Source organism: Anoplophora glabripennis, unplaced genomic scaffold, assembly GCF_000390285.2.
Source record: "Anoplophora glabripennis isolate ALB-LARVAE unplaced genomic scaffold, Agla_2.0 scaffold1128, whole genome shotgun sequence".
Lineage (NCBI taxonomy): Eukaryota > Metazoa > Arthropoda > Insecta > Coleoptera > Cerambycidae > Anoplophora > Anoplophora glabripennis.
The window spans coordinates 47,870-64,950 of record NW_019417263.1 but is presented as its reverse complement, the minus strand read 5'-3'; the positions used below and the strand labels follow the sequence as shown (position 1 = coordinate 64,950).

The window sequence follows — 17,081 nt, the reverse complement described above, 5'->3', positions numbered from 1 at the left end:
GGTTTGATCAACTTTTATATCTGTTTTCATGTTTTATTGCAGACATCTTTGCACATATCATCCATGTTATTAGATAAACTTTGGATTATTCAGTTACTAAATGTTCAAAATTATTTGTCTTCAGATTCAGTGTATATACAAGGCTCGATAAAAATTGTTTACAAGTTTCAGAAGAAAAACTATGACAAAACATTCACTGCATAATTTACTTGAAACAGAAAATATAGTATATAAGGATATATTTTATAGTATATGTACGGGGAAGAATAAACAACATTCAATACAAATATTTTTATTTTCTAACTATTGCAAAACATTCACATGGAATATAAGACATTGTAGACAAAAGTTTATTTCAAATACATAACATTATCAAATATTAATAATCATTTAATTAATCCATTTTCATGTATCATCTTGGATAAATATAATGTTCGTTGTTGTACCAATTTTTCCTTTACTAACCATCCTGACTTCCTGACTTCTTAATGCAACGTTAAAGTTTTCAATACCTTCCTTTTCAAAATGTATGTAAAATCTTCTTGGTAAGTAGCAGGTAAAATTTTCAGTTTCGGCCACAATACCGTCACCAAATTTGGTTTTACTAAACCTTAGCTTCACTATTTTATACTTTTGATTTATATGTAAATATTTAATATTCTTCAGTTCTTTATATGAAGTTGCCTTGTTCAACTTTTGCAGATCCATGTTGAATGTAAATGAATGTTATAACNTAAACCTCAGTTTCACTATTTTATACTTTTGATTTATATGTAAATCTTTAATATTCTTCAGTTCTTTATATGAAGTTGCCTTGTTCAACTTTTGCAGATCCATGTTGAATGTAAATGAATGTTATAACTGAGTTCAAATAAGTCTCATATATGTATACATACATACCTAACCCGACCATATTTCTCCAGCACCTCTTCTATCTTATTTACCCTCCTACTTTTTATAGTGGAAGGGCTAGCTATCAGGATATATATACCTGCATTAAACAAGTAAATATATCATTATTTCAACATTTAATTATTGAATTTGAAAATATATATTTTCTTATTAATATGGTTTACAGGGGTAAGTAATGATTGAAACCTTAATATCTCGGAAATAATAAATTATTTTTTTTGTGATTATCTAGTTTTTGACTAATATATTTGTTACACATTTTGTCAATTGTCCATTAGTTCCCAATCATCGTCTCTTACGACGTCGGTTGGCAAAACATTTGAAAAAATGTAGACGAGACCTGTATCAGCAACAATTAGTTGCCCGTAATCGTTTCTTACGACGTTGGTTGGTAGAACATTTGATAAAATGCAGCCTGTATCAGCAACAAAATTTAAATCTGAGGAACTGGGAGAGCATCAATGATGGACAACAGAGCACTGTTAACAATGGGCCATGGGTTGCTCAACAGGAGGGAGAGGGATCATATTGGAATAACGCTCCAAATGATGATCTCAGGAATTTAATTCAGAGAAACCGGGAGCGTATCAATGATGAACAACAGAGCACTGTTAACGAAGGGCCATCGAATGCTCAACAGGAGGTAGAGGAATCAAATTGGAATAACGTTCCAAACGAAGATCTCAGCAATTGGCTACCACATTTGCAAATGTGGTTAAATCTATCACAAAATAATGTTTGAATTATATTGTATTGTTTTAATAAATAATATTTTAAAAGCTCACTGTGTTTTATTTTTATATAACAAAAAGTAATGAAATTCCCATATTAAAACAAATGTTATGTGATTCAAAAAAAACATTATAACATTAGACGCACTAGCAACAACAGTTACTTGGAATTATTTTTATCAAAGTAAGAACTAGGAACATGCTTCGATCCATCTGCATCCTTAAAATAATCCTTAGTTTCACATGGGAAACATTTTCTGTTTGGTAGGTCGCAATCTCCTCCGCATTTGATGCACTTATACTTTACTGGAACAGGCATATTGCAATCAATAAATAAAACTGTTCAGCACAATTCTAATGTAATAATGATTGAAGAAATCTAAAGTCACCTACTTTTATACCAGCAACACACACACCAGACAGGTTAGGTATCCTCAAAATAATACACAAATATGAGTATAAAACTTTATTTTATAGTTAGAAATATGTTAACAAAATCTTTCATAGTAAATACGCGATCGATGATTATTATCTAAAATACTACTTATAGTAAATGATACATCGTTAATTCTTTTCTGAAAGTGAGCTCTATCACTGATCAATTCCATCCAATTTGATTTTCTTGCCTTTTCAAACCAGCCATCAGGGTCCATAAGTATATAAGTTTTATTATTATCCAAGTTAAACACAACCCGCTTTTGACCACTCATTGTATCGGAAGAAATGCTAAAAAATCATCAACAACCCTACTAATAATAATAGATCCATACATAAATAATACTTCTAGTCTTCACGAACGGTCATCAACCTCTACCGCGCAGACGTCAGCCGATGTGACGTAGCCGACTGAAAGCTATGCCGATCCTGCTCCAGTCGCCATCTTGAATTGTGGAGCAGAATCGGCACAGCTATTCTACTATCCCCCCTTTAACTTTTTTGTTTTAAGAGTTATAAAAAAATGTAAAATACAAAAGTTGCATGATTTTTTATGAATTTTTCGAAAATGACATTTGAAAAACAAATAAAGTGCAAACAAAACTAAATGGCCGCGGACTTTGTTAATTTAAATGAAACACCCTGTATATTTTTACATATTGAATAGAACGTTCTCTCTCGAGCATAGTCATATAGGGTTTGTTGGGTCCATCTCTAACAATAAAGCGAGATACTATTAAAAAAGGAAAGAATGTTTTTTATTAAGAAAATAAGTTATCTTGTAATTGTTAGACCTCTTTCGGGCATTTCTGCCTTTTTTCCAATTACGTAAGGATTTACATATTTAGTTGTAATATATTTTGACATGTCGAGCATTGATATGGTCCAAAATGCGTATTGATTTGTTTAAGCACTTTTGAATGTTTTATTTTATAAATTATTTAGTAAAATAACAAATATTTTAATAACGTAGAATACGTGTGTATACTATGACATATCAAGCGAGTCTTGTCGGAACCGTCGCTTGGCGGGGTAGCCAACCACACTAGGTGGGGGCACTGCCGGTGCTGCCAACCTTGTAGGCAAAATATTCAAAAAAGAAACGGTGGAATATAGCCGCCCCTCTTGAAAGCCTTCGGGCTTTTAACTTCTTTCGTCTGGCTCTGGAGGTAACGGAAGGATGCACAGCTTGACTGCAGGTCGTTTATAATTTCCGTGCAATGTTTTTATTGTCGCAGTTCGGATAACACCATCAGGACCAGGGAACACTTGGATGACTCTTCCTATCAGCCATTTTAAGGGAGGCAGTCCATCTTCTTTAACGCGAACGAGAACGTTTGGTTTCAATTGATCGGAGTAAGTGTCCTTCCACTTGGCTCGTGTTTGAAGTTGAGTAATATATTCTTGGTTCCATCTGGACCAGAATGACTGGAACATTTTTTGTAGAAGTTGAAATCGCTTCAGTTGATTGTTAGCTCGGTCGGTGTAATCAGGCTCCGGTATTGAAGTGAGAGTTTCTCCAATGAGAAAGTGCGAGGGTGTCAAAGGAGAAGGGTCATTGGCGTCACTTGACAAGGCATACAAGGGTCGAGAATTCAGACAGGACTCTATTTGTGCTAGAACTGTACAAAATTCTTCGAAACATAATGGGGTATCACCGATTACTCGGCGCCAGGGATGGGCGTTTACGTGTCGACTTTAATTGTCGACGTCTACGTGTAGACTTCGCGTAGACTATGTAAACAACGTAGACTATGTAGACAATGTAGACAAAGCGGAGTTTGCGCTCTAATTTCAGTTTAATCTAACCTATATTATATTTGCGTTACATTTACGTATGATCTATTTTGTGCTGTACTCAATTCATCACTCAACTTTTTCTGTTTGGCTGTTTTTACATAAACATAAAATGAGCGGACGTAAAGCAAATTTAACAGAAATGTTAAATTTTTGTGAAACACTGCCGATTATTTTAAATGGAACAGCAGTATATTATGCAAAATGTAAAAGGCACTTTTCGGATATAAGAAAATACACACTTTGTATATAGTTACTTTCAACTTTTCACGATTTAATACAATAGGTACGTTTAGGTAATTCTAAGTAACTGTCGATCAATACAACATTGGTCTAATTGTTTAGGTATTTTACGTTTCAAATAGTGAAATTTTTGTTAAAACAGTTATCAACAATATTATGCTTTATATCTTGCTTTAGTACTTGATCCAGCGTTATTATTAATATAATATTCCTAACCTAATACAGATGCAGTATTTCACATTTATTTTCAGTGCGTGTACCCCATATACTTACTACAAGTGTACCCTCATTTTTACCAATAATTAAAACAATTTAAATATCGACAGCAACTGTCTTTAATACTAGATGTCATTAGTGTCTAAAATTTGAAATAACTTAGACAAATGTTACATTCATTTGACAGCTGCCTACTTAGAATTGTTTAAATGAGAAAAGGGTTCTCTTTTCAAAATTTGAATAATATACAGGGTGTTTAAAATAGTCGACATCACATATCTAAGAAAATTACATTTCCATTCATTTATTTTTTCTGACAGCAGATTATTTTTCAAAATTTAAATAATATACAGGGTATTTCGTTTAAAATAAAAACACACCTTTTTCTAGTTTTGAGAGTTTCTTAATTGTTGACATTGTCGACATTGTCTACATTGTCGACTCTTCCAAATTAAGTCTTCATCTAGATCATTGTCTACGCGTAGACAATTGCATTGTCTACGTCGACATTGTCTACCCGCCCATCCCTGCTCGGCGCATGTGAAATTTAACGGCCTTTATTCCGGCCTCCCACAGGTCTCCGAAGTGAAGTGCCTTTGGAGGAATAAAATTCCAAGTTATACCTTCCCCAGCAAGCTTAGTTTGTAATTCGCGATGTGAATTTTTTAAGAAAAACTTTAATTGAGAATTTGCTCCTATGAAGTTGGTAGCATTGTCTGAAAATATTTTGACACATTTGCCTCTTCTTGCTACAAAACGCCTTAAGGCTGCCAAAAAAGAATCCGTGCTCAGACTACTAACAAGTTCTAAGTGAATAGCCTTAGTGGAAAAGCAAATGAATAAGCAAATGTAAGCCTTAACAGTTTTATAACTTCGAGTAGTTCTGTCCTTTAGTAGAAAAGGTCCAGCATAGTCTATTTCACAAATAAGAAATGGACGTGTAGGCGTAATCCTTTCAGTGGGTAGCTCACCCATGATATGCCTAACAGGATTGGCTTTAAATCTGAAACACCTCATACAGTTATGTACAATTGTTCGTGCTAAATTGCGACCAGATAAAGGCCAAAATTTCTCTCTCAGAGACGCAAGTAGTTGTTGAGGCCCCACATGCAGTAAACGTAAGTGCTCGTGACGGGCTATTAAAACTGAAAATATATGACCTTTTGGCAGCAATGCTGGGTGCTTTTTTTCATAATTAAAATTCGATTTTTTAAGACGCCCTCCGACGCGTAGTATACCCTTTTCATCAATAAAGGGGTTCATATTTAACAAGTTACTCTTTGAATTCACTTGACCATTTTTCTTTATTACTTGAATTTCGTTGGAAAAAGTTTCATTTTGCACGATTTTTATAAGACAATTTAATGAGTTATTTAGTTCACACGAGTTAAGAGGACCAGAGTATTTAGTTGTACTCTTAGTATTATTGATAAACCGCAATACATATGCGAGTATTCGCTGCATACGATTAAATGTTGAATATTTTGCTAATTGCGGAAATGTTTCAAACTTTGTCTTAACAACAGTTGTTAATGCTAATGATTTAGGAAGTAATTCAGGAAGTTCCTCAATAGATTGTTTTATGTTTGTGTTTTTTTCCCATTCAGTATCAATAAGTAAAAGATGTTTAGGTCCATGCCACCACAATGTGGATGATAATAATTCAGTAGATGTAATACCGCGTGACAATAAGTCGGCGGGATTCTCATGAGTCGAAACGTAATGCTACTGATTAGGCTCAGACAAAGATTGAATTTGTGCAACACTATTTGAAATAAATATTTTAAACATATGAGGGGACGCATTTATCCATGAAAGAGTGATTGTCGAGTCTGACCAGTAAATTATTTTGTCAATTTTTATTTTTAAAGATGATTTTACTTTGTTCATTAGTTCGGCCAATAACAAAGCTGCGCAAAGTTCGAGTCTGGGAATCGTTACAGTTTTCAAGGGAGCTACACGTGTTTTGGCACAAAGCAAATGGCAATGAAATTTGTTTTTATTATCAAGAGATCTCATGTATATGCATGCACCATAAGCGCTTTGCGACGCATCAGCGAAGCCATGGAGTTCAATTGATTGAGGTGAAAAACAAAGTGTATGTCTGGGAACTTTTAGCTTATTTAACTCATTTAAATCCTGTTTAAAAGAATTCCATTTTGTATGAAGACTCAGGGGTACAGATTCATCCCATGAGGTTTGCAATTGCCAAAGTTTTTGTAATATTATTTTTGCAGTAATAATAGTAGGTGATAATAATCCTAGAGGATCGAATATTTGGGCTATTGAACTTAAAATTAATCTTTTAATAACAGGTTGAATTGATTCATTTACTTTAACTGAATAAGTCAAAATGTCTTGTTTCGGTTGCCAAAATAGGCCTAACGTTTTTGACAGTTCATTATTCCCTAAGTTAATAAAATCTGAACCACTATCTTGGCTAGAAATAATTTCAGGACAGTTTGATATCCATTTTCTAAGTTGGAACCCATATGAAGACAGAATATTTGTTAAATCAGACTTAGTTTGGATAACTTGTTCCTTTGTCGTACTGCCAGTCAATAGGTCATCTACGTAAAAGTCGTTTAAAATTATTGAACTAAGAGTAGGGTTTTGGATGGATATTTGATGACCAATTTCATGGAGACATCCTATGGCTAAATACGACGCCGACGCAGTTCCATAAGTCACTGTGATTAGCTCATAAACGGAAAAAGGTTCAGACGGTTCATCACGCCATAATATTTTTTGCAGATAACGTTGATCTTTACTGACCAGTACTTGCCTGTACATTTTAGCTATAGCAGCAGCTATTACAAAATTATGTTGACGAAACCTAATTAATATTGAAAATAACTCGTGTTGGATAGTCGGACCTACCATCATCAAGTCGTTTAAAGAATAGCCTGTTGCAGATTTGGCTGAGCCATCAAAAACTACGCGAAGTTTCGTGGTCGTGCTATCTTGTTTTAATACGCAATGATGCGGTAGAAAGAACCCTGTATTTGTTTCAAGATCTGACACTAATGTCATATGATTTATGTATATGTATAAATTTTGAATACTGTGTTTTCAATTCAGGATTATTTGAAAGTCTTTTTTCTAAAGAAATAAATATATTTTCAGCATATTTTCTTGATTCCCCTAACTTAGAAATCGGTTCCTTTAATGTAAATCGTACTACAAACCTGCCCGATTCATTACGTTTTGTATGTTTTGCAAAATGCTCTTCACAAAAAGATTCTTCGATAGATAAATGCCTTTTACAGGGTGATAACTCTTCGATGTTCCAAAATCTTTGTAACTGTTTACTTAAAATGTTTAGATTATCGTCTGAATTCATGTTTATACTCAAATTGCAAATTACATTGTTTTTAGGAATGTTTTCTAATGAGATCGGTCCAGAAACAACTCAACCTAAACTGGTTTTTTGCAATATCGGAGCATTGCGTCCAAGTTTTATATGCCCTGCGCATAAGAGGTCCTAAAATGTATCGGCTCCTATGAGCATGTCTATTTTTCCAGCAATATTAAAATTGGGGTCTGCTAAAAACAAGTTTGGTGGTATAGTTAAATCATTTTTATCAAATGTTATACAGGGAATACTGTTTGTAATATTTTCAATAATTAAACAAGACAAAGTCGTGTGAAAAGAATTTATACGAGAATGTATTTTAACGAAAGTTCTAGAACTAATATTTGAGGTTGTACTATTAAGTCCTGAAACGAGAATTTGAATTTTTTCTGATTTTAAATTAAATTTATTACAAAAATCTTTAGTGATAAAATTGTTTTGTGATCCACTATCTAGTAGAATCCTGCAATTATGTGAGTTACCCGCATGGTCTAATATATTTACTACAGCCGTTGAAAGCAAAATGCAATTTTTGTCTTTTAAAGAACAATATGAATTTGAAAGCGATACTTGATTTGAAAGCTGCGCTTTCAGAATTTGTTTGAGTGTTACTATCAGAAGAAGTATTTGGAATGTCACCTTTAGAATTTTCAAAATGTAACAGTGTATTGTGAGCCTTTCCGCATTTTCTACATTTAAGGGCTTTACAATGTTTCGTTATATGATTATCACGCAAACAGTTAACGCATAATCTTAGCCGCCTTGCTTCTTGGTATTTTTCAACGCTACTTAACGCAAGAAATTTTGGACAATTTTGAATTGTATGTTCATTATTGCATAATGCACAAGACAAGATTTATATTTATTTTTATTGACAGAATCTTGAGAATATACATCATTTTCTTTAGATTTTTGTAATATTTTGTATCTTTCAGTTAAAAATTGATTCAAGTCTTTTAATGTAGGCTTTTTAATTACAGCAATTTTTGCGTCCCATTTACGCCTAGAATAAGTATCAAGTTTTGTATAAACTAAATGTATTATTAAAGTGTCCCAATATTCAATGGGTTCACCAAGTTTTTTAAGAATGGATAAATTACGCGTCATTGCATCATGTAATTGACGAATACCAATGTGCGATTCTTTTGTTAACAAGGGTAAGTTAAATAATATTTTTATATGGTGCGAAATTAATGCCGATTCGTCTTCGTACCGATCGAGTGTTTTTCCAAGCTACGCCATAACTATCGTCAGATATTTGAAGGTCACGCAAGATTTCTGCTGCTTCACCTTTAAGAGCGAGTCGCGAGAATAATGCAATTTGTTTACATCCGATAAGTTTTGCTTATTGTGAATAACAGATTTAAATGTGTCTCGGAAGTAGAGCCAATCATGCAAAGAACCATCAAAAGTCGGTAAATTTACTTCAGGTAATTTAATGTCAAGATTTTGATCACCTGGATTGCAGTTATTTTGCATAACTGGATGATTATTATTGGAATTGAAAATACGAGATTCTTGTGTGGCACTAGCATTCTGTAGCAAATTTGGGCCATTATTTAAACTTTGTTGTGAACAAATACTTTCATTTGACGAAAGTGACTCAATAGATTCGCGAGAACGCAATATAATATTTTTAGCTGTACTAATTAACCTATAATAATTTTCTTCGAAGTTTTCACGCTCATCTGATTGAATAACAACTTCATCGTCGCCAGCAATTAACGTTTCAATTTCGAATTGAATATTATTGAATTCCTCTAACAAAGGAGATATGCTTTCCATACGCGTTTTTAAAACGACATAATCAGTATTTTTCTCGGCTACAAACTTGCTTAGGAAGGTATCAAATCGAGTTATTGCGGATCGAATAACCGCCCGTTTTGCCTTATGTGTTTTTAATTGATCGGCCATATTTAATATTCTAGCACAAATAAATAAATGGATATGAAATAGAAAAGAATGATATGGAACGCACCCACCTCTACTATAGCTCTCCACTGGTGCTGGGCCGCTCTTCTGGGATCAAGTGTTTGTTTGTTCGATGCAGGTGGACAAATTTCACGCCGCTTCCCTGCCTCAGCTAATTCGCTCATAGTTAAAATTCTTGATCGCTGGTGATAATCACGCTCTGAAGGACCATATGTTGATGTGTTTATGCACTTTTGAATGTTTTATTTTATAATTTATTTAGTAAAATAACAAATATTTTAATAACGTACAATACGTGTGTATACTATGACATATCAAGCGAGTCTTGTCGGAACCGTAGCATGGCGGGGTAGCCAACTACACTAGGTGGGGGCACTGCCGGTGCTGCCAACCTTGTAGGCAAAATATTCAAAAAAGAAACGGTGCAACAATGCGTATAGGTATTTTAACTAAATCTCACTAATTAGGCCGTGAGATGCCTAATTACTCATGGACAATGTTATATGGTAGGCCGTGACAGTGACAGATAATGTCATGATAGCATTGTTATTGATTGACAGTTTTTATTATTATTTAATTAAAATAGGTTACACAGCAGTAGAAAATTGAAATATTATTAGGAACTAAAATGGAGTATAGAGAAATTCTTTGTTCTCGAAGAACGATTACTTTACGATCGAAGAAAATATTAGAAACAAACAAGACAGAAATGAGTTATATAAAAAAATGGAAGAAAGAAAGGTGAAAGTATTGGAAGAACCTACTGAAAGATAGAAACATATAGGTAAGTATTTTTATAGCTATAGTTCGTACCTATCATTATTTTTTTTCTAGATGAGAGGTTTTATAAATATAAATATATTTAGTTTTCTATCATTCAAATATACCTCAAGAGACTGAAGGGGTTGTCAGTTTTTACTTTTTATGTCTTGTGAAGAAGTAGTTATATGTAATAAAATAAAATATTTTAATAAAAGTTTTTTATTTATAATACATTAAGCAAACATTTCAGCAAAAATTGCATCACGTTTTGATAACTGTTCTGTCATTCCTGTAATATAATTCACACAATCATTATTATCAATAGTTTCTTCTACATCGTCTGTTACATCATTATTATTATTAATACATATTATATTGTGCAGAACTGCAGCTGCTGTGATACATTTTACGACAAAACTTAAATGGTAATTTTCACAATGTTTAAGTCTCCTAAACCTTCCTTTTAAGAGACCGAAAGCATTTGAAGAGAGTTTGTAATTAATTGTTTTCTGATTTTCTGTTAATTGTCTCTAAAGGTCGAAATCAACCATTCGAAACATGGATAGGCGGAATCACCTTGTTAGGAATTTAGATTAGGTTACGTTAGTAGTTTCTGTTAGAAAAAGAAGAAAAAAACCGAGTAGGTATAAAAAAAATAGATGTCATGAAAAAGTAAATAAAACGTCATTGGAAATAAAGTATTGTTCTTATCACCGTGTTACCTCTTTATGCAAATAGAAAAGGAGACCGTCGAAGGCAGTTAACGACGGGTAGTTGTTTGGTGTCTCGACATAGTTTATGGCGACCGTGACAGGACTCTGTGATAAGTGAGGTTAATAAAAAAGGACGAGATATTCGTAAGAAATACGACCGCAAAAGACTTAGCTCGATACAACGTATATTGAAAACGTTGATATTCCTCCAGTTAATCATGGCAGAATTGGACAGGAAAAAGAACAGTAGAGCTGTAGTTCGCGGTGCTTTCACACGTTTGGGAAACGAACTGGAACAACTTTTATCGGCGCAGATTGTAGATTTGCAAAAGGCTCAAGTTACATGGGAGCTTTTGCGCGAGAAATGCGACGATTTGAAGGAGCTGGATGCCCATTTGTATGAATTACTGTTAGACGATGGTACCGAAGAAGAATTGCTGAATAAGGTAGGAGCTTGTGACATATAAAAAGCGATATGCTGATTTAAGAATGACATTGGAAAAATGTCAGGGAAGCAAGGCAGAAGATGATCATGATCACGTCTCAATAATGTCAGGGCCCGTCATGGATAATGGAAATTTAGGAAAGCGAAAATTCAAACTTCCTGAAATAGAATTTAAGCGCTATGACGGCAACATCAGAGACTGGCTGTCTTTTTGGGCACAATTTAAAAAAGTACACGAGGACCCAGAAATTGACAATCATGATAAAATTGAATATTTGTTACAAGCAACTGTACCAAATTCTAGAGCTAGACAGCTTGTCGAAAGTTTTCCTGTGATTGGAGCAAATTACAGTAAAATCATAAAATGCATGCAATCACGATTCGGGAGAGAAGATCTTCAAATTGAGTTTTATGTAAGGGAACTTCTCACCTTAATTTTAAATAATGCAGTTTCGAAAGATAAGATGGATTTGTGTACATTGTACGATAGAATCGAAACACAAATCAGGTCACTCGAAACGTTAGGCATCACTTCAGAAAAATGTTCCGCATTACTTTTTCCCCTTATTGAGTCTTGCTTGCCACAAGAGTTATTACGTGTTTGGCAACGTACTGCACAAGCTGTTCAAATGGTTGGCAGCACGACGAATTTGCCTCGGCAATTGTCTCTTGTTGAAGTTTCTCTAGAGAATCGACTTGAAAGCCTAATGCAATTTTTAAAAAATGAAGTCGAAAATGAACAAAGAATTACATTGGTCACAGAAAATTTTGGGTTATCTGCAGGACATTCACCGGGTCATGGCGGTGCCAAGTCTAGGGTCGAGAGAAAAATGGATAGAGTTGGGGTAGCGTTACCTTCGGCTACAGATTTAGTAAACTGCGACGCGAATAAATGTGTTTTTTGTAATAATCTGCATAAGAGTCAGGACTGCGTGAAAGCGCGTAAAATCAGTTTAGAAGATCGGAGAAAACAGTTAACAGACAAACGAGCGTGTTTTCGGTGTCTTATGTCAGGTCACATGGCAAAAAAGTGTCGCGTGCGCCTATGCTGCGTGATTTGTTCGCGATCACATGTACCAATTATGTGTCCACAATTACCTTCGAATAAAGCCGTTGAGGACAATGTAAATCCTGTTACGGAACAGACTCTTACTAATTGTACTAGACATCACGTGTTTTTACAGACTCTAAGGGTAAAGTTGAAAGGCGCCAGAGAAAGGTCTTGCGTTTTGCGCGCTTTAATCGACAGTGGGTCCCAGAGGTCCTATATTCTAAGATCTACAGCCATGAAGTTAGGATATAGACCTAAACGAACAGAAAGTATTGTCCATTGTCTATTTGGCGGAAAAACCATGACACAAATTCACAATTGCTATGATGTTACTGTTTGCAAGGATAGCTATTCTTTGACATTTGAAGTTCTTGACCAGCCTGCTATTTGTACCGATATTTTACCAGTTTTCGATGGTACTTGGATGGAAGAAGTTCGCAGTTTGAATATTGAACTTTCTGATGTAAATGAACCTGGACCAATCGAACTGTTACTTGGAGCAGATGTGGCTGGTAAAATCTATGGTGGCGACTATAGAGAATTGAAATGTGGACTAATTGCTATCAAGACATGTCTGGGGTGGACTCTCATGGGTAAAATTTCTACTGAGGAGAACATCGAATATTCCAACCTGGCATTAACAACCTTGTCCCTGTTGATAAAAGAAGCATCCATCACCGAATTATGGCGGCTTGATGTTTTGGGTATTACCGAACCTTCAGAAAGGAAAACCAAGGAGGAGCTAGCCGATGATGCTAAGGATTTCTTTTTGCGTACTGTGAAGATAAATCACGGGAGGTATGAAGTCAGGCTGCCGTGGATCGCCGGACACCCTCCACTCCCAGATAATTATAACCTCGCAAAAAGGAGACTACAGTCCACTATTAGAAAACTAGAGAACGAGAACATGACGGAAGAGTATGATCAGGTTCTACAAGAATGGCTCTCGATGGGTATCATAGAGGAGTTTGCAGATAATGTAGGAGTTTTACCAGTTCATTATTTGCCTCATAGGGCTGTGGTAAAACCTGAAAGTACTACCAAGATACGTCCTGTTTTTGATGCGTCTGCTCATGAAAAGGGAACACCTTCGATCAATGATTGTCTAGAGAAGGGCCCAAATCTAATTGAAGAAATTCCTTCGATACTGTTGAGATTCAGAGAAAATCAAATAGGTGTCACTTCAGATATTAAGAAAGCCTTTCTTCAAATCGGTATCCATCCCAGCGATAGAGATTTTCTCAGATTTTTATGGATAGGGCCAGACGGAAAAGAAAAGACTTATCGACACAGACGAGTTGTGTTTGGAGTTAACTGTAGTCCATTTTTGTTGGGAAAAACTATTGAATATCATCTTGACCGTTGTCTGGAAATGTGTACGAAAACTGATACTCCCTATACAGTAGACTCTGTCGTTAAATTGTCGAAAAGTTTTTATGTGGATAATTGCATCACAAGTGTTCCGGATGAGACCAGTTTGAGGCAGTTCATTCAAGAAGCAACAATGATAATGAAACAGGGTAAATTTGAACTCAGAGGGTGGGAGCACTCTCGAAAAGAACACGAGAAAGAAGCGTTTGCTCCTGTACTCGGTCTGAAATGGTGTTTAACAAGAGACACTTTAATGGTCAATGATACTTCGTTGACAGGAGACTTGGATTTGGAAGGCATAGCTGTAACGAAGCGATTAATTCTTTCAATGGCTCAACGATTGTTTGACCCCATTGGGTTCACGAGTCCTGCTACTCTAATGCCCAAGTTATGGTTGCAATGTCTTTGGGGGAAGAAATTGCGCTGGGACGATTCAGTTGATGTTGAAACGGAGCAAGCATTTCGACAGTGGATTAGAGACCTACCATATCTTTTCAAGATAGAGATCCCACGTTGGATCGGTGGGGGAACTGATCAGGTGCGACATGTCAGTATCCACACTTTTTGCGATGCAAGTAAAAGTGTTTTTGCATGTGTTATCTTCCTCAGAATTGTAACTAGAGGTCATGTGTCTATTCACTTATTGGCGGCAAAAGCTAGAGTTGCTCCGCTTCATAAATTAACCATACCTCGTCTGGAGTTACTGGCTGCAACCATTGGTGCCAGATTATATGTCAAAACTGTAAAGAATTTGAATGGCGAAATCGAATCCTATTTTTGGAGCGACTCTTCAACTGTTGTGGCATGGATTCAAAGGAAAGAAGAGTGGGCTACATTCGTTTGGAACAGAGTTGCAGAAATTCGGGCGCTAACTCATCCAAAATTATGGAGACACATACCTGGTTCAAAAAAACCCGCTGATTTACCTTCACGAGGCTGCTCGCCTAAATACTTATTGGAGTCAAAATGGTGGGAGGGCCCAGAATGGTTATATGAAAGTCCGGATAGTTGGCCAACTGACGAATTGGCTTGCGACGAGCTGGAGATTAATCTGGAGAAAAAGAGGAAACTAGCCACCACCCTTTTGTGTTCAGCGGCTGATGAATGGCATCTTGATTATTTCTCTGGCTATACCAGGACTATAAGAATGGTAGCCTGGATATACAGGTTTTGTTATAACCTCAAACATCCCGAAGAAAGGCGCAGAGGTGAATTAACTACGGATGAAATGGATAAGGGCGAAACTTATGTTATTAAGATGATACAGGCTCAGAGTTTCTCAGGTGAAGATGAGAAGAGGTTAAGCGGTTTAAAGCCATTTTGTGACGAACATGGTATTTTGAGACTGAAAACAAGAATTTCGAGAAGGGAAGACCTAGAAAATTTTAGATTTCCCATGATACTACCTTCTAAACATCCTGTTGTGGAGAAGCTGATATTACAAATGCACAAGGAAAAGTCGCATGCTGGTCCCCAGATACTTCTTAGTTTGCTGCGTGAATCTTACTGGATTCTAGGAGGGCGACGCACCGTCAAATCAGCTTTATCTCAGTGTGTTGTTTGCAAGAGGTATAATTCTAAACACTTTGTTGTTGAACCTCCCCCACTACCTAAGGACAGGGTGCGTGACGCGGTGGCGTTTGAAGTGACAGGAGTGGATATGGCAGGACCATTATACCTTAAAACAGGAGAAAAGGCATGGGTGTGTATGTTTACATGTACTATTTACCGCGCTGTACACTTTGAGTTGTGCACATCTATGTCGTCACCTTGTTTTATGAAAGCTTTTAGACGATTCGTGGTGAGACGTGGTCGACCTAAAGTAATTTATAGTGACTGCGGTACGAACTTTGTAGGGACTGAGAATGCTCTATCGCAGTTAGACTGGGAAACCATTTTCCGAGAAACCTCTACCCAACGGATAAAATGGAAGTTTAACCCACCTACCGCGGCTTGGTGGGGCGGTTTCTGGGAGCGTTTGATCGGTATTGTGAAGCAAATGTTGCGAAAGGTTCTTGGTCGCTCTAGTTTTAATTATGAGGATTTAATGACTATACTATGCGATTGTGAATCTGTGATAAATTCACGACCACTTACTTGTATCTCTAATGACCCGAAAGACTTGGTACCTATTACTCCATCCATGTTTTTGAGAGACCTGGTAGATAGTGATTTACCTGATTGTGATATTATAGACCAGAATTCACTCAATCGAAAGCTACGTTATCGACAAAAAATTAGTTTGGATCTCCGTCATCGCTTTCGAAGCGAATATCTTGGTCAACTAAAACTCAAATTTAATAAAAGGCCAAGTCGACCAATTACACTTGGAGAAGTAGTCCTTGTAGGCAACGATATCGATAAACGTTTACACTGGCCTCTTGGACGAATAATCGAGATCATTCCTGGCACTGATGGAAAAATTCGACTCGTCAGGGTAAAAACAGAGCGAGGGCAACTTTTACGTCCTATACAACGAATCTACCCTCTGGAATGTCTGATTGTCACTACGGCAGATGAAGACTCATCCCTGCAAGATCATCCGGATGCAGAAGTAGAAGACGCCCCCCATTATCAGCAAGGAGAGTAATCTTGTGATCATGGAAGTGCGGGAATGAGTGTAAAGAGCAGAGCACCCGAAAGAATTTCGCGAAGTGGTCGAGTGATTCATATGCCAAAAAGATACCTGTAATGCCTCCTATTTTGTAACCTGTTTAATATTGTTTTCCTTTGTTTATTTGTGAGTCACCTTTGTGTTAATAAAAAGGTTCCTCAGGTGGGAGGATGTTAGGAATTTAGATTAGGTTACGTTAGTAGATTCTGTTAGAAAAAGAAGAAAAAAACCGAGTAGATATAAAAAAAATAGATGTCATGAAAAAGTAAATAAAACGTCATTGGAAATAAAGTATTGTTCTTATCACCGTGTTACCTCTTTATGCAAATAGAAAAGGAGACCGTCGAAGGCAGTTAACGACGGGTAGTTGTTTGGTGTCTCGACACACCTATTAAAAAATTATTACCCAAGAATCCATTTGAGCATTTTTCATACAGTGCAGATTTGTTCAGGAGTCGACTATCATAAAGTGATCCGGGTTCCAAACAGAAAAAATCTATGAAC

General features: G+C 35.9%; 1 protein-coding gene across 1 annotated transcript; it reads left to right on the top strand.

The window, feature by feature from the left end:
* Positions 1-11,314: 11,314 nt before the first annotated feature.
* Positions 11,315-16,553, top strand: LOC111692229. Its single transcript, XM_023456102.1, has 2 exons — positions 11,315-11,542; positions 11,607-16,553. Exons 1-2 carry the CDS (start codon positions 11,315-11,317, stop codon positions 16,551-16,553), a joined length of 5,175 nt encoding a protein of 1,724 aa, XP_023311870.1.
* Positions 16,554-17,081: the final 528 nt, after the last annotated feature.

Excerpts from the sequence above, each read along its gene's own strand:
- LOC111692229 (XM_023456102.1), top strand. The coding sequence starts at position 11,315 with ATGGCAGAATTGGACAGGAAAAAGAACAGTAGAGCTGTAGTTCGCGGT. Across the intron at positions 11,543-11,606 it reads AAGAAGAATTGCTGAATAAG|GGAAGCAAGGCAGAAGATGA; the intron begins GTAGGAGCTTGT and ends GAAAAATGTCAG.